Source organism: Schistosoma haematobium, chromosome ZW (genome assembly GCF_000699445.3).
Source record: "Schistosoma haematobium chromosome ZW, whole genome shotgun sequence".
Lineage (NCBI taxonomy): Eukaryota > Metazoa > Platyhelminthes > Trematoda > Strigeidida > Schistosomatidae > Schistosoma > Schistosoma haematobium.
Genome location: NC_067195.1, coordinates 37,476,660 through 37,504,523, shown reverse-complemented (window position 1 = coordinate 37,504,523; position 27,864 = coordinate 37,476,660). Strand labels below are relative to the sequence as shown.

Below are 27,864 nucleotides of genomic sequence, written 5' to 3'. Positions count from 1 at the left end.
CGTCACAAACTGGAGTACTGAATATAAGCAGCTAGTCCCTGCTTAAAAAGAGACAGTGAGCTGCTGGAATAGATTTTCAGAACTGCAAATATGCTGATTCTCAGAATTTAAAAGCTTCTGTATGATGCACGACTGACTAAACTAAACCTATTTCCCTTGTCATATAGATGAATTAGAAGCGATTTCATCACAATTTTTAAACTACTTGATGAAGTATTGGCAAATGATATGCTTTAACTTGTCTTGTCTTCCAAAACAGAGAGTTAACGAAAACACTTCAAAAAAGGTTCATAAACCTGGGACAATTTACTTGTAAGATGATTATAGACTTTCCCATCGAATCATCAACGAATGGAACCCATTATCTCAACACACGATTGAAGCTCCATCTGCTACCAAAAGGAAGTTGAGTCAACTGAGGGACTGCCATTACTAAGAATAACCCAGGCCACAATTCTGTTGTTCTTCTATGCTGAAGTTGTAACAGAATTAACCAATCAAAATTGAGATTACGTCTCATACAATCTGCGCTAAGTTTAAAGTGCAGCAATTGTTGCATGGGAAATTATCCGCTGGTAGTTTCGATTCCAATATTACTTTATTTTCGGGCTTGTGTTATTCCTGGTTGATTTTGTTATTAAGTGGTGAAAGCCTTGAGTGTAATTTGCAAACCCAACCCAAATCTGTAGCCTTTTCTCGTACCCAACCCTTGCCTTCTTAAATTATAACCAATGCCATGTTATGGAAACTCTATGGGGTAGTAATTCATACTTAGAATTCAATTGGTATTGTTTGATCGAATCTTCCCATTGATGTTTAGAACTGTAAATGATCAGTGTTTATGGGGTAGTAACTCTTACTCAGAATACTACCCCGACTCCCTATATGATAACCCCACATTTTTTCCTTACTACGAAGAATAAGTTGGCCTGTGATGGTTAATTATTCGAGCCACAGCTGATATTCCACTATTTCACTATTCATTATTTCATGGCTAGGCAGCGTTTCTTTATTTGCTCAAGTCCAATCAACCAACAAAGGGAAATAAAGGCGAACAAAGGGAGACGCGCCAAAACTTCTACTTTTCGCCTGCCCAGGGAAATAATGCGGATTTCCCCTTTTTGTCGCCCTGTCTCTCAAATGTCGCTGAATTGTCTACTTTTCGCCTAAATATACGCCAACTTGTCTACTTTTGCTACAACTTTTAAAACAACCTAGGTTGTTAGTATGTTATTCTTTTTCCACGGTTTCTATGGAAGCCGGTCTACTTTTCCCCAGTGTGTCTATGTATTTACTCCTCACTGAGACATTTCCTCAGAATTCACACACGATGGAGAAAAAGTACATTTCCCCAAAATTAACACTTTGCTCTCCATTAATTCCCCTCTTTTGGTTGTTTTGGTACCTTGAGCCATGTTTGATAACGTCTGAAGCCACTGAGTTGCACTGCCTTGAACTCACTTTTTGAAGTCCCGAAAGAGTGCAACTTAGTGGTCACGAAGTGGCTTAGTACGACCGAGGGTGAAAAGTCCACTCCCTCTCGAAATACTCACACGACCACACATACACTCCAACTGCCAGGAAAGTCCTACTCACTGGCCTCTCACAGCAACGTTCCGTCTACGTAATTGGGAAGATGAAAAGCAAACTCAGATTCAAAGCCAATGTTGTTCGTGGATACCGGGATCCTCAGTTATCGAATAGCGTATAAACCTATGCCTGGTCACCGGCTTCCATGGTATCGCATGTCCTGACGTTGCTCTATTGTCATTTGGATTGGACCTTTAGGTCAGAAGGCCGGAGAATGACTTATTAAGCAAACCACCTACTTCAGTTTGGGCTTCCGGGTATTATCACAGCCTGCTCACAAAAATGGTAATAAAAAATATGAAGAAATTGATTCAATACTAACTCTAAAGATAATTGTGTGAGCAGAAACATAACACCTTTAAGTGTTTCTTCACCTATATCACTCATAACTATATTCATTAGCATCAAATGATCAGTCCGTAGTTACAGCGTCGATTGCCTGGGTGTTTCCATAACACCTTTCGGTTAGCTTTTGATTTCTAGAATGTATTTCCTATCCACTCTCAGTGTCGAAGAAGGTTTAACAAGGTTCTCCCGTCCACGCTCTCAAACGTTTTCTCATAGTCAAGGAAGTTGATGAATTATGGCGAGTTCCACTCAATTGATTGTTCAACGATGATCAGTAGCATTGCAATTCCAGTCAGCCAGCTGCAACGTAGGACCAGGCACATATATGCATCGGTTCAAGTTGCCATACCTCATTAGCACAGCAAGACGAACACCGGATTCATAAAAGCAGTCAACTCAATGGTGTGATATATAAAAGAATGGTTTTATGTAAGGATATAGTATAGAAAGAAAGAAATAGTTCATAGAAAGGGACATATGAAGCTATTTCGATCTCATAGTCCAGGGGAATATAGAGAATGTATACACCGACGCGATTGTGAGCCATGTCACACAGGGTCTCCAATCATTGGTTGCGATAGTCGCGTGGACCCCAACAAAGTAGCCTACATCCACCAACACGGCTCAGACCAGAAGTTAGTGACTTTATGGACTGATGTCATGTTTTGGTTTGACCGCCCCTAACTTTCTTCCAATCATCTTCAACATCAGTTAGCATTGCATGTCGTGGTAATCAGTGTTTAGGCATACGTGATACGTGATCCAACCATCTCAGTCGATGAAGATTCACAAGCTGATCAACTGATTTACCATCATTCCCTAATACCCTGCATCTAACCTCACTATTACTAACCCGATGATCCCAGCAAATGTGGGAAATATTTCCAAGATATTTGTGATCAAATATTAGTAGCTTACGAGTATCTTCTACTCGTAATGACCATGTTTCGCAGTCGTAAAATAGAACGGAACGAACTGCTGTGCAATATACTCGTCCTTTTATTGATAGACGGATATCTCGTCTTCGCCATAGGTGACGTAAGTTAGCAAAAGCGAAACGAGCTTTTCGAATCCGTGCTGAGATTTCGTCAGGCACCAACTCATTAGTGCTGATCAGACTTCCAAGATAAGTGAAGTTGTCGACGCGTTCGACTACTTCACTCCCTATCCTCAGTTCAGGTGTTGACACAGGCCAATCATGAAGCAACAACCTGAATTTAGAGGGGGAGAAACGCATCCCAAACATCCTGGCATTGTTGCTCAGTGCTACCGAAAGACTGCATTTTATCAGCGTCCTCGCCAACACAGGACTATATCATCTGCGTATTCTAAGTCGATAAGTGGACCTCCTGGTAGGAGATCAATGCCCGATAATTCAGTCAATGAGAGCATTATTTCCATCAGTAGATCTTTGTTTAGGTTAAACAAAAATGGAGAAAGTGGACAGCCTTGACGGGCACCACTTGAGGTCGCAAAATCAGATGAGTTCGCCATAAGCTCTGACTACTGGTAGTGTTTGAGTAAAGAGCCTTCACTAGGTTTATGTACTTCTGAGGTACTCCTTTCAGTGACACACACTGCGAGAGAATCTCGCGGTCTACGGAGTTAAATGCTGTTTTTAAATCAAGAAAGACCATCATCGTCGGACGCCGGTAAGCATGCATGAGTTCTAAAACCTGACCAGTGGTGAATATGTGGTCGATGCAGCCAGGATCAGGTCTGAAGCCAGTCTAATTTTCTCGTGTTTGTAGTTCACAAATTTCTCTTAGGCGCCCGATAATTATTGAGTCTAGTATTTTAGATGCTACATCAGTCAAACTAATCCCTCGATGGTTATAACAGGACGGTTTTGACCCCTTATATATTGGAACGATAGGTGATTGCGACCAGTCAGATGGGATCACGTCTAACTCCCAGATCTTAGCTAAAATAGTCAACCTAATCGCTAAGACTAGACCATCATCCTTAAAGACCTCTGGAGTTATTCCGTCTGGATGGTGGGTAGTTATAGAGTAGCTGAAGGCCAGCCGAACTGCTCCTTAAAGTGTTTCATCTATCGTTCTGAACGTCTGGGCTGGGAACAGATAAGTGTCTTCTTTTTCCGAGATAGTCTCACTTACATTTGGCTTCTTGATTCTAGTTTCTTCTATGAGTCTGAAGAACTGTCTTGTTGTTCTTGGAATCTCAGTCACACAGTCAGTAACAACGTAGAACTTCGTGCGTACGTATATCGGTTCGAGTTGCCATACCACATTAGCCTAAAGATGCAGTTGTCGATTCAAATTCCGTAGTGGTAGCTGTAGCAAGAGTATAAGCAGTAATCGGAAAGATTAGGGTTCGATGTTATTCAAGGAATATAATACTGTGAAATAAATTTGGAAAGAGGAAAAACGGGACATGAAGAATTCAGAAGATTAGAATTTGGGAGAACACAAAGAGTGGATGCACGTGCGCCATTGCAAACGATTTTGAGCCATGTAATTCAGGGTCTCTAACCATCGGTTGCTATCATCTCGCGGTCCCCAATCAGGTAGTCTACACCTACCAACATGACTCAGTCCACTTGTCAGTGACTTCATGGATTTGTGCCACGCTTTGGTCTGGCCTCCCCTAGCTTTCTTCCAACCTACTCCTATGCCACTGAACATAGCACGTCGAGGTAGTCGGTCGTTGGGCATACGTAACACGTGTCCCAGCCATCTCAACTGATGAAGTTTCACTACTTCATCAATTGATTTGCCATCCTTACCTAGTACCCGTTTCCTAACAACTGCGTTACTTACTCGATGGTCCCAGGATATACGAGTAATGTTTCGAAGACATCTATGATCAAATACTAGTAACCTACAAATATCCTCTACTCTTACCGACCATGTTGCACTGCCATAAAGTAGGACGGAACGAACTGCTGCGCAGTAAACACGTCCTTTGGTTGATAGACGGATATCTCGCCTACGCCATAAATGACGCAAGTTGGCAAAAGCTAGTCGAGCCTTCTGTATCCGTGCTGAGATTTCGTCACACACCAAACCACAAGGGCTGGTGAGACTTCCAAGATAAGTGAAGCGGTCAACACACTCAACTACTTCACTCCCTATCACTAGTTCGGGTGTCGATGTAACCCAATCCTGAAGCAACATTTTGCATTTCGAGGGAGAGAATCGCATCCCGAACATGCTTGCATTGTTGCTTAGAGTGGTTAGAAGACTCTGCATTTTGTCAGCGTCTTCACCAAATAAAACTATGTCATCAGCATATTCTAAGTCAACAAGTGAACCTCCCGGTAGAAGTTCAGCCCCTGGAAATTTAGATGAGGAGAGTGTTATCTCTAGAAGCACGTCAACGACAAAGCTAAACAAGAAAGGAAAGAGTGGATAGCCCTGACGAACACCACTTGAGGTAATCAATTCTGATGACAGTTCGCCATAAGCTCTCACTCGACCAGTTGTGTGGTACTCCTTTCATTGACAAACACTGCCATAGAACCTCACGATCAACAGAGTCGAATGCCGCCTTAAGGTCAAGAAATACTACCATTGTGGGGCGTCTGAACGTGTGTCTGTGTTCTAGAACCTGACGTAGTGTGAATATCTGATCTATACAACCACGTCCAGGTCGAAAACCAGCCTGATTTTCTCTAGTCTGTTCTTCACGAGCTTCAGTTAGGCGTCGAAGTATTATTGAAGCTAATATTTTAGACACTATACTAGTCAAACTGACTCCTCTGTGATTGTCACAAGAGGACTTTTGTCTTTTCTAATAGACTGGCACAATCGGTGATTGAGACCAGTCAGATGGGATTACGTCCAGTTCCCAAATTCTACCTAAGACCTCAGTTAATCTCACTGCTAATACTGAACCACCATCCTTAAAAATGTCAGGAGTAAACCTGTCGGGACCTGATGCTCTCCCTCGCTTCAGATTTCCTATAGCTTTTTCAACTTCGTAAAGAGTCGGAGGGCCTACATTAACTTGCCATTCAGGTCAACTGGGAAACCGCAGTGTGGCTGAAGGCCAATTGAACTGATCCTTAAAGTGCTCTGCCCATCGATCCAATCTCCTGGATTGAGAATGTATAATATGTCCATCTTTCTCTGAGATTTTTTCGCTAACAGTCGGTTTCCTAATACCGGTTTCCTTCCTTAAGCTGACTCCGCTCTTCGTTATGTTCAGATACAGATGGAATGAGTTTTCAAGCATCTATCAGTGTGGTAGATGCTGCAGAGATCCAGTGTTGCTCCCTAACCTTACAGTTTACCGTACTAGCAGATATCACTGCTGTTTCCACAGCTTTTTGGATATCATTCCACTCTGCCTCGGGGTAGTCATCACATACATGGCTGCCTAACTTTTCCTAGTTGTTCCTGAAATATACTCTTAGCTTGACTATCATTAGGTAGGGCCCTAAGAGGTTTCCTTGAAGCGTCTTTCCTACGTCCAGTAAGACGCAGACAAATACGCGCTTGCACTAGAGCATGATTTGAATCTAAGCATGTGCTCCAGAATGAGTGACAGTCTTCTATCGAGCCCCTCCATCGGTGGCTGATAGCGATTATGATCTATTTGGGTCCGACTTTGGGACGAATTAGGGGTCGCCATGTCAAAAGATGTTTTTCCTTATGCTTAAAGTTGGTATTTGCAAGAAAGAGGCGGTTATCTGAGCATGGCTGCAACAGACGGTCGCCATTATCTCTTCGTTGAGCCCCGACACTATAAGATCCACCCAGGTGTCTTTCCCTTTCACTTAGTTTACCTACTTGAGCATTAAAGTCATCAGCAACTATTATTACATCAGAGCGCCTAGCTTTTCGGAGAAGGTCGGAAAGCTTTTTGTAAAACTCATCTTTTACATCATCTGAGCTGCGGTCAGTGGGAGAATAGTCAGGGGCGACGAAGAGTCAACGACGAGTGTCCCTATCTTTCCGAGTCCTTACTGTTCCGTTTAGTCGGACAGCGCACAGACGACTGTCTACTGGGGTCCAGTCTAAGAGAGCTAGTTCTGGGATCTAGTTTCGGCTCACTTAAATTCTAATGTGTTTTCTTAGTATGGCTTTTCCGCGTCGAGTGAGGCGCAAGCAAGTGCGTGCTCGTATTAGAGCATGATCAGAGTCTAAACATTTACTCCAGAACGAGCGGTAGCCTTCTATCGAGCCTCTCCTGCGATAACTGATGGCTATATGGTGTATTTGAGTCCATCGTTTGTTTGATGCAGGGGGTCGCCATGTTAAACTATGTCTCTCCTTATGCTTTAAATTAGTGCTTGCTAAAAATAAACGATTGTCTGAGCACAGTTGCAACAGACGATCACCATTATCTATTCATTGAGCCAAAATACCCATCTAAATTTCCTTCTGTTTGGTTTAACCTACCTATATACCTGGGCATTAAATTCACCTGCTACGAGTACTATGTCTGAGCGTTTAGCTTTATGAAGAAGTTCAGAAAGCTTTCTGTAAAAGCCATCTTTCACTTCATCCAGGCTGCAGTCAGTGGGAGCGTAGGCAGAAACGACGAAAACGCAACGACGTGTGTCCCTATTCTTCCAAATTCCTACGCAGCCGTTTGGCCGAACAGCACATAGGCAACTGTTAACGGGAATCCACTCTAATAGTGCTTGTTCCGCCCTCGTACTTAGTGCTATGCCTACGACCGTCAGTCCACGAGAACTAACGATCGGGACGCCAGATACACTGAGGGTGTATCTCGACCATTACAGAATCCGATCTGTTGATGTCGAAGCTGGACGTCTACTGAATCTTTACCGGTTCAGCAACACTCTTTTGAAAACTTTTGCTGGTACTGATAGTAGTGTCACGACTTTGTGGTCCTCACATTTACTCAGATCTCCTTCCTTTGGTATCTTGATGAGGTATCCTTCTCTCTAGTCTGTCGACACTCTTTCTTCCCCCCAAATCTTGTTGGGTAGAACGTAGAGCATGTTTGCAGTTGCTTCTAAATCTCACTTCAGTGCTTCGGCTAGTACATCGTCAGATCCTGTTGTCTTCCGACTTTTGACTTGTCTGATGGCCATCCTGATTTCTTCGATCGTCGGCAGAGTGACATCTATAGGAAGGTCTGTAGGTGCTGCCTCGATATCTGATGGATTCGATGGGGCTGGTCCATTCAAGAGTTGCTCAAAGTATTCTACCCATCTGTTCCTCTGTTCTTGAATTTAAGTGATTAGCTCGCCTTCTTTGTTCTTCAGTGACTTCTCTAGTTTATTATATTTTCCTGCTGGTTGTATCATATAGTTGTCGCATATTTCCTCTTGTAGCGTTTTCCACTGTCACTGCTAGATCTTCCACGTATTTCTAATCGTCAGCTCTAATGCTCTTGTACGCTCTCTTCTTTGTTTCTGTGTATCCAGCCTGTGCTTTGACTTTTGCTGTTCTTGTTCTGTTGTTGTTAATTGCTATCTTCTTGTTCTTCCTTTCTTGTATCCTGTCCAACGTTTCCATAGCAATCCATTCCTTATGATGATGCTTCTTGCGACGCAGAACCTCCTAACATGTTGAAGTCATTTTCTATTTAACCTCCTTCCAGTTATTCTCTATGGTGGTTTCCTCTTCTCTGAGTATATCTTGTAAGTCTTGTGACCTGTTGCTGAGAGTTATCTTGAATCAGTTAAGTTTACCAATATCTAAATTTGTCCAGCATTTTTTAGATTCATTTTTATCTCGGCAATCACCAGGTGGTGATCTGAAGCTATATCAACTCTTCTCTTGGTTCCCACATCTTCCATTGACCTTCTAAACATTTTATTGATGCAAATATGATAGATCTGGTTCTCTGCAGTGTGATCCGGTTAAATCCATGTGGCTTGGTGTATGGTTTTGTGGGGGGAATATTGTGCAAATATATTGCCATTCTCGTTCTTTTCCCCTAGTCCATGTCGTCCCATGATATTTTCATATCCGGTGTTGCCCATTCCGACATTGACATTTAGGTCTCCCATCAGGATGGTCAGGTCCTTTCCTGGGCATTTCGCTATGATCGATTGCAGCTTCACGTAAAACTGACCTTTATCGTCCTCATCGCTATCATTGGTGGGTGCACAACATTGGATAATATTCACTGTAATTTCTCCTTTGTTTTGAAGGATGTTTAGATGATCCTGGGTCCATGAAATTCCCATCCTATGAGTGCTTTCTGTGCTTCTTTGGACAGTATCAGAGCAACTCCCTAAGTGTGCGGAGCGTTTTCCTCTTTGTGACCCGAGTATATCAGCATCTCTCCTGAATCTGTCGTTTTCTGTCCAGCTTGGATCCAATGGGTTTCACTGATTCCGAGAACCACCAAGTTGTATCTTCTCACATCTCTAGCTATTTGACTGGTCCTCCCAGTTTCCCACATTGTCCGGACATTTGGCATGCCTGTATTGATTGTTGCTGTGGTTGTTAGAAGGGGCATCGGCCTCATGGCTTCCGAAGAATTCTGATTTTCACTATGAGGCGTTATAATTCTTCTGAATCAAGATCCTTCAACTATTGGGGGAGAGTTTAATTTGTTTAGTTTGGTTAGCGTTTTTTAGAAAGGTTTACTACGGGTTGTGGTCGCCGACCCTATACCCAACCCTCCTCCTTTATCCGGTTTGGTACTGACAGTAACCCTAGAATAGCTATAAGCGTAGTTGTGGTTTTAGATACAGACTATCGAAGTACGTTTCTTTATTGAAACAGTTAGTTGTTTAATTGCGACCATAAACACTAATGAAAAACCGCAAATAACTACCTGACTCGTCATTGATTATGTTTTTTCTTTGACTGTGAAACTATTAAAATCTTCCGATTATTTGCAGTGATACTGTATGACGGTTACTCACTGACCGTATTGTTCATTCCACCGGCATAAGACTTCATTGTATTTCTTTCTAACGGAATAGTAGCACAGGCTACGGGATTTTTCATCGTTGTGTTCCTCTTCTAAAAATCAATTTTTCATATCAACCGTTTTCGAAATTCTAACTTTAAACAGTTTAAAATATACTCATCTATATCGTAACATGTTCCAGGAAAAACTTGATGCCGACTAGATTTGAGTGTCGTAAATTGCTACCCACGTAAAGAGCTGATGGCTAGACAATTTAATTATGAGGTTATTATCACCGTAATTCTTCTATTATTAGTGCTTCTTAGCTTCTTTACTTGACAATAACAATAATCACTCTTGGTCTGTAACCTTAAAACCTCAGCATGTTTTGCCTAGTGTAGTCTAGGCTACAATAATGGTTACTCGATGTATTATCGACTTGTCAGAATCTTAACGGTCGCTTACAAAATTTCAGTCGGGATTGTTTGTTCAGAGTAGGCAGGATTACTGTATCTCTGTACTTAATTGACTCATCACGAAATCGTCAATTTACAGTACGTTGTATAGATATTAATGGTTTAAGTAAACTTATGAAATTTACGTAAATGTAAACTGACGAAAAAAATCTTAGCATTTTATCTGAATGTTTTGGGTTTGTTATCATAGATGTTTATTCACTAATGTTAACTACAATACATGAATTACTCTCGTTACAATCCTGGATATTAACAAACACCAAATTGCCGCCCTTCATCAAAACATTTGATTCATATTATATGTTATCAACGTAAATAAAACTCGATCACAATCACTTACGTAAATAATCGTATTTATAAAGTTTTATGGATGAATTAGTTCTATAAAGTAATTCAGACAAGTTAAACCTCATGTTTCTAATGTCTTTAAAATAGTTTTAAAGAGTCCATTCTCATATATTCACTGCTATGCGATTCTGAACGATTCAAAGTTTTATAAGTTGACTTTATTATTAACTGCACTCTCGACTGTGCTTGTATTATTTAGATAATATGTATCTTGTTTATCTCCATTTTTTATGCAAATAATTCTCTGACTTTTGATGAACTTGTAATTACTTTGTTTTGTAGATATTCTTCTGCAACCCATGAGTTCTCGTGAAAAGTATGTATTCTACAAAGACAGACAAGAATGGGATGATGTTAATCCGATTCCTCAGGATGATGGAGGTCGAAACATTGTAAATATTGCATATTCTGAAGAATTTGTTGATGCACATGACTATTTTCGTGCAGCCTTAATGAAGGACGAGCGTAGTGAGCGGACATTTTCACTAACCTCTGACATTTTATTGTTTAATCCCGCCAACTACACAGCTTGGGAGTACAGAAGACGGATCATCGAGGAAATTTCACCTGACCTAAATGGTGAGATGCGTTTCGTTGGTGGGCTTATTGAAGATTATTCAAAAAATTACCAGGTGAGCGCTTTAATTGCGAATAATACAATGGTACTAATCACGTTATGAAAATCTGTCCATTTAAATGAAGAAACAGGGTAGGGTATATTTTATGTAATCATCGTTTCATACACTTCAAATATGCAGTATATTCTAGGTCACTAGGAATGCAACTGACAAACTGTTACATATATAAGAAATAAAATTCTCAAGGTCATCAGATAGTAAAAATTAACTACAAAAGGATTGTAAATCACTTACACGCTGATGCTTAGAAACTATAAAAGTCGTAATTATTTCATCATAAACTAGTTTTATATCAATTTGGCATCCTAATTGTCACGAAGTGGCGAAAAATTAAAAATGTGGAACTCTGGAAGGTATTCTCTGGATTGTTTAGTAGGTAGATTTTTAATGAGTATTTATTAAAAATTCAGTTTTTGGTATTTGGATATTATCTTAATTGTAATCCTTTATTCGACTCATTAACTGGTCCTATCGCTTTTGCCGTTCCTAAATTACAGTAAATTAATCCTAAACCTGTCACCTAGATTTAGACTACAAATGTCCCAGTTATGTACTATAGTTTATTATTCTTGGTGCATCGTGGTCTTTTATTGTATGTATACAATCACATGAATTTGTATGTCAATAATACAAGACGACAAGAGGTAGATCAAAGAATTGAGCTCAATTCTTTGTTCTTGCTGTATTCAAGATAGTAAAGAAAACTAAGTGTATGAAATTTCACAGTAAGGGGTATTTGACTAACTGTTAGTCAGCCAGTTTACTAAATGGAGGTTTATGAATGAGTGAGAAATTCTCTACGGAGTATTCAGCAAATTATTAGCTTATTCATTCTTAGCTGAACTTAAACAAGAAATTATAGTACTTTTTTGTTCAACTTGCTTATACGAATCGTTATGTTAATTTCACTATTTAACCAACTCAACAACTCGTCTCCACTGAACGCTCTGTACTGTTTAAACGGTCGCTAAATGTTTGATTTTTGGAACGTTGTCATCGACCATGAAATCTAAATCAGCCTTTCTGAAGTAATTAAGCCTTGCCGCCCTCAACTCTCGCACTTTGGTAGAGATCGAATAACAGATAGATTTGTGTATGTCTTTAGAAAGTCTTGGTATGTGTACTTTTCATATCTGAGATATTTATCCCACTTCGCTCTCTATTTGTCGACTCAAAAACTTTGTCTCACTTGGGTGTGTGGGGAGACACTGTGAGATCAGTGTCCAGTCTCGTTAGTGTCAGTATCACATCGCGCTATAACAGGGGGAGTACTAACCGGTTAGATTCTCATGGAAAGTTGTCTGTATGTTATTAGATAGAAAGGCTCCACCAAGACGAAAAGAAACGAGAATGTGGAACGATGTCTTCCCGTAATCTTCACTTACACGCTGATAGGTTTTATCCAAAATGCAATAAGAAATGAGCTTTATCACTAACCGCCGACAAAATCATGTAGTCTGGTTTTAGTGAAACAGCATATGAATCTGATAGGACGCCAATTATTAAGGTTCAGAGGCGTCTAGGAGGGGGCAAAAAGAGATTTTCGCGAAACAGTTCAACGAGTCTGTTGCCACAGAAACGTCTATCAGGCTGTTCTGTCTCGCGGCCTTTGACTACAGGTTGAGCCATCGAAGTAAAGGTCCTCAAGTATTCATATTTCTTGAGAGATTTTGATCTTGAGTATGCAGATAGCATTGTCTCACTATGTAGTGATACACAGTATCCAAATCGTGCGTTATCAGTTTGAAATTAGTGTCAGTCAGTCTAGTTTTCACCTTCTAAACGTAAAGTACTCCCGTAAAACTGACACCTGTTTGTGCGTTATTGTGGACCGCGAGGTGGCTACTCTAATTTCTACCGACTGACCAACTTCAGATATCCCAGTACGACCCCAATACTGTTCCCAATCTCCAATATATCAGAACACGAACCATAGATGAAAATTGTTTATGGGGTCAGGAGAAGAATAAGAATTTACAGACAAATGCATATTTATACAGTTAGGACTACCATAAATATTGACCAGTAGGAAAATGACACGTGAAGTAAATATTGACCAGTAGGGAAACGACACGTGAAATAAATATTGACCAATAGGAAAATGACACAATTTCACGTTCAAGGATAGTATTAGACTTAACAGGATAATGTTTGGGATATTTTTCTGAATATCCCAACATACGTACGCTCGCTCTTTGTGGTGGATGGTTGGTAATGGTTGATAGGTTCATGCATCTGGGTAGTTGTGCAAATCTTACTGGTTTGATAGCAGATAAGATCAGTCAAAGTTAGAGCGGCTTATCCCAATCTATACCATCTTTGATGCCGTCTTGTTGAAGGTTTGGTTTACAATGCGTCGATGAGAGCAATTATCCTCTCTTGTGGAGTCTGGCCCGTTCGAGCTGAAGATGCTAACGAGATATTTCATACATGTTTATTGAGATTGTTTTGGCTGATTATATTTGCTTGACGGATTAAGATACCATAAGTTGTTGTATTACATGTAAGTGGAAATCTTACATGTGTATGTTAATTGTTTCACTTATAATTTTGTTCTCATCCTACAAAATTCGACAAATACGTAGAAAACTCAGTATATCAGAATGAATTATACTTTTCTTAATATAACTTTGTGCTACACTAGCATCTAGAATTTATCTAAAGTACGAAAATATATTCATACTGGCTTCCTCAAATGTTCATTAAAATTACTATTCGTCTTACCTTTGACCTTGGTCAACATAACCTTAGTTCGAGTATTGATGTACTCATTTCGATCTTGTTATCCTTTAGCGATAATAACTTAACATATGGCACTTTGAACTTGCAATCAAGATTTCATAAATCTACTGATCCGTCCAATTAAGGTACTTAGTGAATAGTATATAGAACAATGATTTAATATATTTGTTTTGCAACACAGAGGTGAAATTTTATCTTAGTTGCCAAACAGAAAGTACTCACGATTTCACATGTATACTTATTTGTCACTTATGTTGGTATCTTCCTCGATTAATAGAAAAACGATATAATGAACTTATATACAGACAGCCAACCTCTGTAGAATACGTTTAAATGACACCTGCTACTGGAGAACCTCGGACAAAATTTTAATATTCTTAAACTTATATATTCGCTTTTGCACTTAAGTATTCTCAACATCACTTTTATTATTATTTATTTAAACACAAATATTCACAATTGATTGATCACTGGGTGGTGATCAATCTCATGCTTGTCTAGTCCCTATTAGTGCAGATCGAATGCTATCGATCATGTTGCAATGTGGCCACCAGTCTAGGTGACTCGACACTGCGGGCACTATGTATTGAGATTAGATGGTGGTTGGAGGTAGTCAACAGGAAACCCTGGACCCGGGTTTCGTGCTACTTGGCACTCGTCAGCAAGGTGTACCTGTAATCTTGAGGGAACTGGTGCTCCCTGGCGGATTCGATCTCGTGTCACCCAGCTTCACAGTCAGAGACGTTACCACTGAGCTATCCGAGCCGTGACTAACCTCCACCTAGACTGGTGGCCACATTGCAACATGATCGATAGCATTCGATCTGCACTAATAGGGACTAGACAAGCATGAGATTGATCACCACCCAGTGATCAATCAATTGTGATTACATCTCAGTCCTACAGGAGGTTAGTCACGGCTCGGATAGCTCAGTGGTAACGTCTCTGACTGTGAAGCTGGGTGACACGAGATCGAATCCGCCAGGGAGCACCAGTTCCCTCAAGATTACAGGTACACCTTGCTGACGAGTGCCAAGTAGCACGAAACCTGGGTCCAGGGTTTCCTGTTGACTACCTCCAACCACCATCTAATCTTAAACACAAATATTGTTAAAAAGGGGTACCAAAATACATATGCTCCACACAATAAAAAAATGAGATAGTGAAGACAGAGATAAAGAAACGTGAGTATAATAAGTGAGGAATATACAAATGAATAAAAATGAGTGACTGAGAACAAAAAAGGAATAATAGTTGGAGAAGCAGTCTATTTTACAAAAAAATACAACCAAAAAGTATTCTTTCAATTTTCCGAAGCCGCAAGAGATTTAAATCGCCACTTTCATGGCGTCCTGCATATGTAGCCAATGTGTATCCATCCTTTTCATTGGGTTAGTAAGTAGCATTGAAAATAGCTCAGTCTGATATTTACCTTCAACGGAAGCTTCAGTCAAATTGCTTACATCAGTCCGTTTAGGACTATGAACCTGATGACCACTAAGACTTAAGATTAGATTAGCTCAAACAAGAGCGCAATCAGAGTAACTTAAGCACTCAAAAAGAAGCAGGAGTCTTGTACACATTCAACTTTCGTCTCGTCAGTGGCTCAAGGTCGCTTAGACAGGACAGAATTTCTATCATAGGCTGGCTTCTGTGCCAGTTGAAAAATAGAAGAATGCACAAAATAAAAGAGAACAGACAAGTGACATAATGTCGAGTAATAATGACTGTTACCAAGTAACTTTGAATATAGTTTGAGGACGCGATATTTTTTTTCGGTTGTAATCACCATTTAATTTGTGTGTGAGTTAGAATACTACCCGGGTGCTCAAACCGAACTTCATGGTTTTCTTAGGGATCCACTCCCCAAACCCTTAACCTAGAAGTCTAATCCACAAGACAGTGCAACAACGTTAAGAGATGCGATGCCATGGTAGCCAGTGACCAGAAATCGGTCCATACGCCACATAATCAAAGTACTTGGACTGGATCAAAGGCACTATGATATGTTCCCGTATCCCTGAATTGATCTATAGTTTGTTTGTTTTTATCCTTGTTGCACTCCATGCACGTTATTGACTAACCAATATACTTATAAAATAAGTTAAATAGATTATTTGTTGATAATTTACTTTTATGTTGAATGTTCTGTCCTCTCAACTTGTAACCATTTTTTTTTATCTAAGTGCATTCTAATCAGTGATTTTATCTGATGAAATTAGTTCTCAAATGTTAGTGAGTAAGTGCTCTTAGTTGTTTTAAATATCTGCGATTTGGGATATTTATGTATCACAACTGTAAACACGTGAATTCACTGTTTGAATGTAAACGTTAATTCTGTTAACTGGGTAGTGTAATACGTTAAGAATTGTTCAGTGAATTTTTTCCTATTCAAACTAGCGTTCGATTTATGATCATTCAGTTGAAGTTAGTCTTTGTAAACAAACTAAAAGCAAAAGTACCAACTATTTCTACAGCATGACTTTACTCCCTAAAGTTCTAAACGTAGTATTAAATATTCCTGGGTTTTTGCATAATGTATTCGAAAATCTACATTTCTGTAATGCATAGTTTATCAATGAAGTTTCGGTGTTTTATATTCAGCGATCTCACACTGGTGATAAATTCAATGACCAAAGAGCATAGTTTGAGGTTACGACGTAACTTAATATAAATAAATTATAAAACCCTAATTCTCGTGACTGCGATGCGCTGATGCAGTTGTTTGATTCCCATAACCTAAATTGGCGATATTTTCTATACTATACTTTAATCAGTGTCCCATAGCAATAAATATACCATGAAAAAATTGGGAGAAAACTCAAAATGTTTAAACCATTAAAATTTGTAATTCAGACATAAATAGAACTGTAGTTTTTAACAATAACCTTTAAGAAACACGAATTTTCGTCATAGAGCAACAAAATAACTTAGTGGTAGATAGTACACTGCACACTTTTAATCGAATCGACTAATTGACAAATAGAGAAAAAAACTGACTGGATCCCCTGTTGGAATTATAATAATATAGGGAGAATGTGCCGCGCATCTGTAGCTTGTTCCGTTATCTGGATAGAAACCCAATTCATAGTTTATTAAAAGTTATGTATCTGCAAAGCAAAAGAATTCATGTGATTATGCGGAACAATCAATTGGACATGATAAAACACATGAAGAAATCACCAATGTTACCTACAAAATCTGTATTCGTCAAAAGTTGTTGCTCAAATTTATACCATGCAGAGTAAGGTTCTTTCCCATTTAGTATTCAAGGAAAAATGCATGGAACATAGTTGTAATCAGTAACAGAAACTGTTTTGATGTTGGAAAATTGATAATCGACCATGTAAACGAACTGTATTGACCTAAAATTGGTGGTTAGAAAATGGCGAATCAACTGTAATTAGATATGTTTTTGTTAGCGATGTGAGTTTCTGAAGCCTGTAAACGTTGTAAGGTGGAGATACTTGTTCCGTTTGCAAGACAGCTGATCAGGGATCTCCAAACATCCCCGCTCTTATCTTTTCTTCCCAATCCACAAGTGCTATTTATTATCATCATGTCTGCCTCCGATTTGTGGCCCTACGTGCTTTTGGGTCCACATCTTTTCATTCTGCCCTGAGGACTCCAATTTGGTGCTTGACTCGTAATGCGATTTGACAGTTTCCATGGTATTTTATCCACCTCCAACACTTTTTCTTACCCTTTCCTCACATGGCAATTAGTTTGTTACTTTCCAGTGTAGATTGTTGCCTATAGTCTCTGGCTAATGGGAATGGACTATCATGCGTGATCAGCTGTTTATAGATACCTGTACTTGATGATGATTGTAGTAGCTCAACAAGTTTCAGCTCTATACAGTAGAACTGTCTTGACTATTATATTGTATCTTGACTCTGATAGTTGGCTGAGAGTTGTTTTTGAGTTCTGTGTATTCTTCAATTGTGGGAATGCTGCCATTGCTTTGACGTTTCGTGCTCCCACATATGCGTTAGATCTCCCTTGTTTACCAATGATGTCGCTCAGGTACGTCAAGACCTCTATCTTTTCTAGAGCTTTGCTATGAAGTCTTGTTCGGTTGATGTTAATTGAATTGTTCTTCAGAATCTTGCTTTCCCCCTTGTTAATTTTAAGGCTTACTGCTGCAGAAGCCACTGCTACATTGACTGTTTTCTGCATTTGTTTTTCTCTGTGGGATAGAAAGGCTAAGTAATCTACCAAGTTCAAGTCCTCGAGCTGTGTTCACTGTATTCAATGCTGTTCCGGAGATGTAGAAGTCTTCATAACGCAGTCAACAACCAGGAGAACGAGAAAAGGCGAGAGTATTATGCTTTATCTAGCTCCAGTTCATACTTGAGATGTATTGGCGAGCTGTTCTCAATGTATGGTTTTACAACTCAGTTCATTTTATGGTGTTTCTATGGTGGTGACGACTTTCCCAGGTACTCCATAGTATCGAAGAGAATTCCAAAAACAATCCTATCTACGCTGTCGAATGCTCTCTTATAGTCTCCATTCTTTGTTTTTTTTATGAGATATTCTTTCCACTATTTCAGAACTTGTTCTTCCCCACCAATATTCCGGAATAGAAATTCAAGCATCTTTGCATTTACTTCTGTGTCTGGCTTAAGTACTTCAGCTGGTATGTTATCAGATCCCGCTACTTTCCCACTCCTGTGTCTTCTTTTCCTTTTAGCAGATCTTGTAATGCTTGAAACTTGTTGCAGAGCGCTATGTTGAATTCACTGATTTATTTTCACACATAGATATTGGAGGAACTAAATACGTATGCGCCACACAGATCTCATTCGATATGTGTGAGAGCCGTGATACTGTCCGGGTGCCCAAACCGAAGCAGGTGGTTTTCTTAGGGGACCACACCCGCAGTCTTCGACCTGAAGGTCTGATACACAAGGCAGTGAAGCAACGTAAGTAGATGCAGTCCCATGGTAGCCGGTGACTAACGATTGGTTCATACTCCATTTGTTCCTTCAGGATACTGGAGCCCATGTGCACCATTGGTTTGGAATCAGGGTTTTTCAGCTCCCCTATGTGGACTCTCCATGTTCACCAACCCGGTTGGGGCACCGGACATTCGCTTTTCGTCCTCAATTTCGTAAACAACACCCCTGCCACGAAAAGGCAGTGAGTAGGACTTCCCTGTCAGAGGCTGTATACGCGTGGCCATGTGAGAGTATTTCGAGAGGGAGAGTGGACTCTCCCCAATCTCGGCCATACCAGGGCATTCGGGGTTGTCAATATCTCAAAGGAAGGCTATGTTAAACTTCCGTAGTGCTACTTGTCTCATTTTCTAATGCTTCTGCAGCTTGGCCACCACCAGGTAGTGATCTGAAGCTATGTTAACTCCTTTCCTTGTTCTTACGTCTTCCATGATGTAATCAGGTCAACCCATCTATATTTTAGTGTTTGTGGGCGGGGGCCGTGCCACCTATAGCTGTTTTATTGCAAGAATAGGGATTTATCGATCGCTTACCATTCTCATTATTTTCTCTTGCCCTATGGTGCATTTATTCTCAGTGTTATCAATTCCGATTTTGACGTTCAAGTCATCCATCAGGATGACTAGGCGTTTCCTTAGGATAGACTCTTATAAATGTGATTTTCATCATGGCTGTTACCGTTAATGGGAACGTAGCTCTGGATGACATACATTGTAGTTTCTTCTTTTGTTTAGAAGGATGTTTTGAGGATCCTGGAACCATAGGTTTCTCATCCTGTAAGCGATATTCGTACTTCGTTGGAAAGCATCAGTACAACCCCTTATGTAGGTCAAGCACTTCCTTCCTCATGACCAAAACACAACAGCAGCTCCCATGAAGTTAATCTTTTTTAGATTGTGTACAATGGGTTCCGCTTATTCTTATCACAACCAGGTAGAATCCTCTCACTTTTTCTCTCTACTTGAATAACCTTCCAGGTTCTTCTACATTGTCCGGACACTCCATGTACCTATTTGTATTGCTATCACTATGAGACCTCATAAATCTTCTATATGAAGACCCTTAACTCTCAGGACCGAGTTTAAATGGATTAATTGGTTTATTCTGGTTAGCATTCTTCAGTGAGCTTCTTTTTCCCTAGATAATATCACTAATCCTGGCCCCAACCCTCCTTGATTATTGGGGCTTGAGACCAGCATCAACCTTAGAGTGCTGCAGACGGAGTTACTTATAACCATTATTTGTTGTTAACTTAATACCAAGATCATTATTTCGACGTTTATCAAAATCTGAGAAAATAATTTTATGCAAGGATAAGCTTAGTCGGACATGTTTCGTTTTCTAGTTATTTTGGACTATTCATCCCACTAATCATCTATCATTATAAGTTTTTAATTGAAATCAAACACAGATGATATAACGTGATTCATACATTTCTGCTTCTTGCACTACAGTGAAAAGTATATGAAATGTTTTGTTTCTTTATTGTTTAGTTATGGCATCATCGACAATGGGTTGTCGAAAAATTATCACAACAGAATCAAAATAACTCCAACTTTATAACACATCTTAGTTCAGAGGAATTAGATTTTGTTGGGTCTGTCATTTCAGATGATCCTAAAAATTATCATGCTTGGCAACACCGTCGGTGGATTGTAACTTTTTTCAATGTGCCTGTTAAAACAGAGTTAGCATTCACCGAACAAACGCTTTCCAGTGACGTTTATAATAATTCGGCTTGGAATCATCGTTACTATATTGTCATGTGTGACGAAGGTTTATCATCTACCGTTCTTCAGCGTGTATGTTAAACAGTATGCCATTTCCTGGGTTTTTGCTATTGGAGTGATTTTTCTAAATTAAAATTATGAAAGTTCTTTGATCTAGCTTACGATAATTTAAAACAGTTCAAATGTACGTCCAAAACTATCGAAAATTGTTGCCATTAATAAGGATTAATGGTAGTGAACGGTAATTGCTGATATTTACAAGACTGTTTAGCATTTCAGTTTTTATATGAACTTCTTATTATGCACTTTTTTACGGGAGATACATATTCAAGCTTACTCCTATGTCTTAATAAGTAAGACGTACTGGAACTCTCAGTTGACTGGATTTATAGCAAGATCTGGGTGACTTGGAGTCTTGAAGTCATTTACATTGTTAACTGTACGTTTGTGGATACATTCAATGAGAAGAATGTAATCAAACTCCAACTCTAAGCATTACTAATTCGTATCAAAATTGACTTTATTTTTTTAAGAAACAGCTCGTAGTAGCTCTAGCTAAATATTTACTACATTATCCAAAGGCGATTATTATGACTTTTAGCAACACTTGTAAATTGCTAGTAGTAACAAAAAACAAGCGTGACGGAAAGCGATTGCTTATATCAAATATCTAGTTACAGTAATCCTAGATATTACTCTGCTGATTTTTGAACCTTGTAAATTGAATTTCTTGGTAAGGGTGTATTCTCTGAGATAAGTGCCTTCCTCCTTTCAAAACGGAAATTGCAGAAGAAATGTATGTGAAGTTCTTTGTTACTCGCCATATTGAAAATTATTATTATTATCACTTATTTAAATGGTGTACAAATAAAATTCGTCCTGTGGAAATCTATATATATATATATATTTCATTTTCAGGAAATAGATTTTGTTCAAAGACGTATTTCCTTTGCTCCGAATAATGAAAGTTCATGGAATTATTTTTATGGTTTGCTAATGCCCATAGTACGTGGGAAAAAACATATTCATAATTCTTCGTGTAAACTCTTAGTTGATCAGAATTCCAATATTAAGCAAAATATTATGTCTGATCTTCAAATTATGCAGAAATTTGCAGAGGAATTGGTTGCATCTGATCAAATAGCTGGTGATTGTTTAGCACCGCTTAGTTTCTTGGTTGAAGTGTATGCTGATTGTTTAGAATCCTATTTTACTGAAAAATCGGGTAGTACGTGCGAAACACATTCTAGGTATGCATTATTTAATGTATAAATAAATTTACGGTTTTACATATGTTATTATCAGTATTTATCCACTTATTACTTCATAACAGTCTTTTGGACCTCTGTGGCTTTTCTGTTAAGACTCTTCAATTCCAACAATTCTGTCATGGGTTAAAACTCAACTTTATCCAGACATATAAAATATAAAATGACATCCTTCATAAAACAGTTAGCTTAGTACTAGACTATATCCATTTCCCGAAGTGCCACATTAAACAGTTATATTCGATATATGCCATTGTTGTGTGTAGTGTTAAACAGCTATTTTATTTACACAGCTTAAGATATTCTCAATAAAATGTTGCTGTCTGAACTTAGCTTTCGGCCTTTTTTTCATCATAACCCTGTTGGGCTTTATTTTTAAAGCTCACATTACCTTCAGTTTAATCACTTTAGCTTATTAAGATGGAAGTGGCATAACTACAACACTTATTGTGTAAATAGTCGAAAGTGCAACTTCACCCCAAACCTTGAACTTTTTTGTTTCATTCCTATTTCTTTCCAACCAACTTAAATGGCAAGTTTGTTTCTTAAAGAACAAGCGTTCTACCTATTAAGTTCGTCTGTGTTGTAACTATATGAGACTGATGATTGCATCCACGGTTGAATTTAAAGAGTGGTGTTCATAAACTAGGTATTCTCTATCTTTCCGTCACCGTTAGTAAATTTTTTATACAACGTGGCTACAACTTGCTCTCTAGCAGCCTCAGAATGATTGAGTGACATGTGGCTTACGAAGATATGCACTAATCTTTGGAGTCCTAGAATTACCGATTATAGAGTCCAGTCTAAAGAGAAGCATACACCTAAGGTGCCTTCGGAATCCCGAAATGTTCACGTTGCTTTCTTAAATTCGCTCAGAAGACCATTTATTCTTGCCCCGCATTGATTTAAAACGCGCTAAGATACTGAATTGGCGATCTCTAACACCAGTGTAAAGATACGCAAATGACGTTGCAATGAAACGTCGCGAGAGAGGACCAATGATTAAGTATTCTGGTTTGGGATTATCTGTTCCGTTTATGATTATATACTAGTCCTTTATAGTGCACACTTGGATCAGTACCAAAAAGAAGCACCTTGAAGGTTTCTTCATGAGCAATTTTCTACTAAGAGTAGTATTTATGTATTGAGAGGGTAGTTGTCTTTTATAATGTACTTCCGGAAGTATTTAGGAATTGGAATCGCGTTTGTCGTACTGGACAGAATGTAGAAATCCAAAATACTTCTTTTAGCTCTGGCTTGATCACTGATCACCACAGTTTATCATAAAAGGCTAGTCAATTTTTGGACACTACAAAAAATTCAATTTGTCTAAGTCTATAAAATGTTTAGGTCTATAACCATTTGATTCTGAAACTATGTTCGAAGCGTTAAGGCCATTCCTATCTACTCACAGTAGGAAATAAAATAGCTAACAGTTAAGATTATTTAATTTAATTTTCAAGTCGCATCAACGCTAATGTAGTCGTGGACAAAAGTACAGAAAATATGAGATAGCAATAATTATCGAATCATCAATATAACTATGAATTCTCATAACCTGGGATTTTTGCCTACATTAAGCTGTAGATATTTTTATAGTAAAACGTTCATAAGGTATTGTTGGTTCGGCTACTTGCACCACTACTACTACTACTAATAATAATAATAATAAAATACTCGCATCATAAGCTCAGCATATCTGCCAATTCCCTTCACACTCCAAGAGTCTTATGTAGATTATTATTTCAACCTGGACAATCAGATCATGTAATTTAAACAGCGAAGTGGGAAATATCCGAATGTTCCCACAAGATAATTTCGTATTTTTCAATTCGATTGTTTTCTCTTTTTTTCTTATTTCACGAAGTTTTGTTGCCCACTTTAATATCTGAATTCGTTTACATGGCTTATATAACGTCGAGTAAATCCTCGGTATCTCAATAAAAAGTCCAGTTACATACGGTGTTTTAACTTGAAGTATGATGGGATAGTATTTTATTCTGTCTGATACTAATATAATCTTGGAGATGGTTTTTTGTACCAAATCACATTTTGCAGGAGTTTTGAAGTTGATAGGAATAGTTGTGGATTTGATTTCTTGTTTTTTTCTCTATATGTTCTTCTAAGATGTGTATCAAGTAAATTATTCATAAGTGAATAAAGTAAATATAGTTGTAATTTTGACCTGTTTATTTTTTTGAATTCCTCGCTATAGTTTCAATGCTGTTGGTGTGACTTCTGATGACTCGAATAATGCCAGTTCTGATCCCAAAGAAATATTTGACCGAGCTGTCAATTTATGCGAACGTTTGGCCCGTGAAGTGGATCGGGTTCGAGCTAATTATTGGCAATATCGTGCTCGTCAGTTAATGTGCTTTGCTAAAAAAGTCAACCTAATTCCAGAAATCACTATACCATAAACATCTAAACTAGGTTTTACAATTTTGCATCAAAAAGTAACTTAATAAATGACGTAATGTAATATTTATTTCTGCTGATTGTACTTGTTTCACGAATCATAAGCCGTCACGTACTCCTTAGGCTTCTAAATTATTTTTTACACACTAATAGAATGTCTTCACTTTTAGAGTTTGGAGTTAAGCATCTTTTTTACGACGGAAAGTAGTTTTCAGCCTTTAAAAAAGCAGTTATTAAGAAAATATAATAATTTATTAGTGTGCAGTATACATAAGGGTATATCACAGATCATTCTGAGAGCTACCAAAGTTTATGTAAAAACATTAACCTTGTGAATTCACACCTAAAATAGAATACTTAGAATATGCATACGTTTTTGACATTTAGAGGCTCAGCTTCACAAATATGTTAAGAAAGAACATACTGTTGGAGTGTATTCGCTTTTATACTGAAGTCCGATCAAAAATTATATAGACATTAAATGTTTTCAGTAGCTTACAACATACACCTTATCGATGAGCGTTTAAGGAACAAAGCACTGAAAATTACTCATGAAGCCATTTAGTATCATATTATGCCTATGAATTCCAAGCAGGTTCCGAATTCATAACCTCTAAATGAGTATCATTTAAAACTGACATTCTGTGGATAGTTTTGTAAACCTGTTTTAAGCTTACTAAAGATCAAAAAATGCCGAATCTCTAAGCTGCTTGAAAATTATGGAATTCACTAGGTAATCTCTTCGAAACAATAAGGAAACTTGTGCATCATGATAATTAAAACGATATAAATGAATTTTGAAGTTCGTCAATGTATATAAGATGCTTCTTAGTTTTCTAAACAAACGGTGTTATACCAGGCCAATATAAAAGAGTAGTCAGATATTGAAAACTTTGTAGACGAACCACTTGAAGAAACATTAGACATCTCAGAGTAGGTACCCTAAGAACTAGAAAGATCGTAAGGTATCGTGAACTGACCAGGTAAGTGGAATAGTATCTCTTAAAAGTGATGAACCTCAGATGGCAGTCTAAATAATTCTATTAGCTTAACTGTTCAGAATTCTCATTAGGCAATACTACATACGTACAAAAATAATACGCTATCAGTGCTGAGAGTTTCCGACAGTAGTCTGGTTTAGATAAATCAGACGATTGATTTAAAACTTGATATGTAAAAATTAGTATCATTAGAGGTTCAGTAATATACATTGGTCACAACGGTCGTCAGGAGTGCTACATTGATGTCCCATAGTGGAGTACAGTTATCAACAAGGTTTCGTTTGTTATAGTTTCTTTGCAGAGCATTTGTGGAATGATAAAGATATTTCTTTGATATCGTACTTAATACAGGTTATTGTATGCAAGCTGATACTACATGCCTCAGTGCAGATGCTGATATTCATAGGTGTGTTCCAACGTCTATTAAGAGAATAATTTAATAACTTATTTATGTGGAACATTTATTGTTCACTTACTCGAGACTTCTATATGTTCTATTTATTTTATTTATACAAAATTATTGGATAACGTAGTTACCAACATTTCTGTTCTTACAAACCCCACTGAATAAATGAACATTCATTTAAGATTATATACTTTTTTATATTATCTTTGGGAACATACATGAACTACAGTTATATAATGAGAGATCGTACATGTAAAGTATAACCTGACATAGTTAAATACAACCCAGAGTAAGCACTCATTTACAAAACTTTGAAGAGGATACAAAAAAATACAAAGAAGGAACAAAACGGAACTCTATATAAATATAAGTTACTGTGTAAGATATAGACATTTTGATTGTATCCCAAAATCAGAATTACAACACCTTTGTGTAAGAAGCAAGGATAAAATTTCCCACCATTATTGATGGTAATACTGTCATAACGGCAGTTATCTTTTAAATACAAGTAGGGCTGCCTGCAGATGGTAACATATATATATATATATATATATATATATATATATATATATATATATATATATATCGTAAAAGCTGAAGTGGGACTTCAAAGATGAGTGCAACTCTAAAGTGAAAAATAAATCGTAAAGCAAGGGAAACTACAAATGAAAGGACAACTGTATTCTGTTAGGTAGTCGAACACTGTGTAAGCATATGCTGTTTGAGTGCGACACCTAAACAGTCAACTGCTAAACCGAAAAACAAATGTGTTAAACAACAATTTTCACAAATACGTTAATAGATTATTTACAACAGTGGATTCTTTGAAAAATTATGATGAATAATTAATTAAATAATCGGTCGAATGAACAAAAAAGGAATAAAAACAAATAATACATACAAGAATAAGCTGAAATACACCAGTTTCATGTAAAGCATTAATTGATAGAAAAACAGATAACTGACAATATTATGTTAATAATTATATAGGTTCTCTAGTGTTCAATAATCATAGTGATAATGCGTACAACAAGTTTGGAATATATAACATATATCATAATGGATAAAACAGCGTGTCTCCGTAATAACAGAAACAGTTAATAGTGTCAAAGGGACAACTGAAGTAATAATAAGAGAGTATATTTACTAACCATTGTATAACGAACACCATTGATAATATGATGGCTATATTCAAAGAGTTTGGGAACACAGTATTAATGCTCTTTAAGAAAGAAGACTAGATCTGCGCGAATGCATCGACACTGGGAAATATAAACGCCAATGTTATCTACTATGACGAACCAATAAACAACCTGATAAAGGAATGTATAAACCGATCAAAAAACCTGAAAGATAACGCTGGATAGTATAGAACAGTGTATGGTTAGTGTTCCCGAGATTTGTTATGAGAACTGTAATGATTAGCTGAATTAGTATCTACGGAAAAAAAACCATTTGAAGGAAGCAAACGATCTTGTTTATCCGAATATGAGTGGTCGTTATTATCACTACTATTGCTGGTGTTTGCATTCATATCCTCTCCAAAAGTGTCGGTTTCAACAGTACATCGATTTCGGGGTGGGTTTACATAAGATGTTGTTGGCATCAGTTCCAGCTCAACCAATAGAGCAAAGTGGTCAGAGGGAATATGAACATGTGGACAACCAAGTATTTTCTTTTCCTGAAACCATAGTTCATATATTTGGTCTAAACTCCCCAAAAGCCGAAAATGTTGTCGCGTGTATAAGACGTAATCTATCATCCCTTTAAAATCATATCTATAAAAAACATGATTGTCAAAAAAAAGCTAAATACTATGCACGGCGTACAGTAAACAAAATCTAAGTACTATATTATCTCCAAAAAGGTGGTACCTTACAACGGACCATTTGTCTTTTGCTTCAAACAATTTGGATGGGAAATTAATTACCTACTTAAATTTATTTATTCACAGGATTCTAATACTTATGCTAAGATGAAATATTCCTTCGTGAATCATTTGTTTAGTAAAAAATATTCGATACCTGAAAGACACCCGGATTGTTAGTTATTAGCGTGGAAGAATATTCTTCTTCCTTGTTAGAAACCAAGTAAATACCACTGACAAGAGGATATCGACACTCATAATG

At 37.9% G+C, this 27,864-nt stretch overlaps 2 protein-coding genes across 2 annotated transcripts in view; one reads left to right on the top strand and one right to left on the bottom strand.

The window, feature by feature from the left end:
* Positions 1-382: 382 nt before the first annotated feature.
* Positions 383-24,439, top strand: MS3_00003468 (uncharacterized protein). Its single transcript, XM_051211275.1, has 5 exons — positions 383-575; positions 10,854-11,203; positions 20,406-20,714; positions 21,561-21,892; positions 24,126-24,439. Exons 2-5 carry the CDS (start codon positions 10,871-10,873, stop codon positions 24,328-24,330), a joined length of 1,179 nt encoding a protein of 392 aa, XP_051071315.1. The 5' UTR covers positions 383-575; positions 10,854-10,870; the 3' UTR covers positions 24,331-24,439.
* Positions 24,440-25,928: 1,489 nt separating this feature from the next.
* The window catches only part of CNOT6L (CCR4-NOT transcription complex subunit 6-like), a 29,699-nt gene continuing 27,763 nt past the window's right edge, over positions 25,929-27,864 (bottom strand). The window contains exon 11 of the mRNA XM_051211274.1: positions 25,929-27,513. Coding sequence (XP_051071314.1) covers positions 27,120-27,513 — 394 coding nt within the window. The 3' untranslated portion in view covers positions 25,929-27,119. The remainder of the gene's footprint in view (positions 27,514-27,864) is intronic.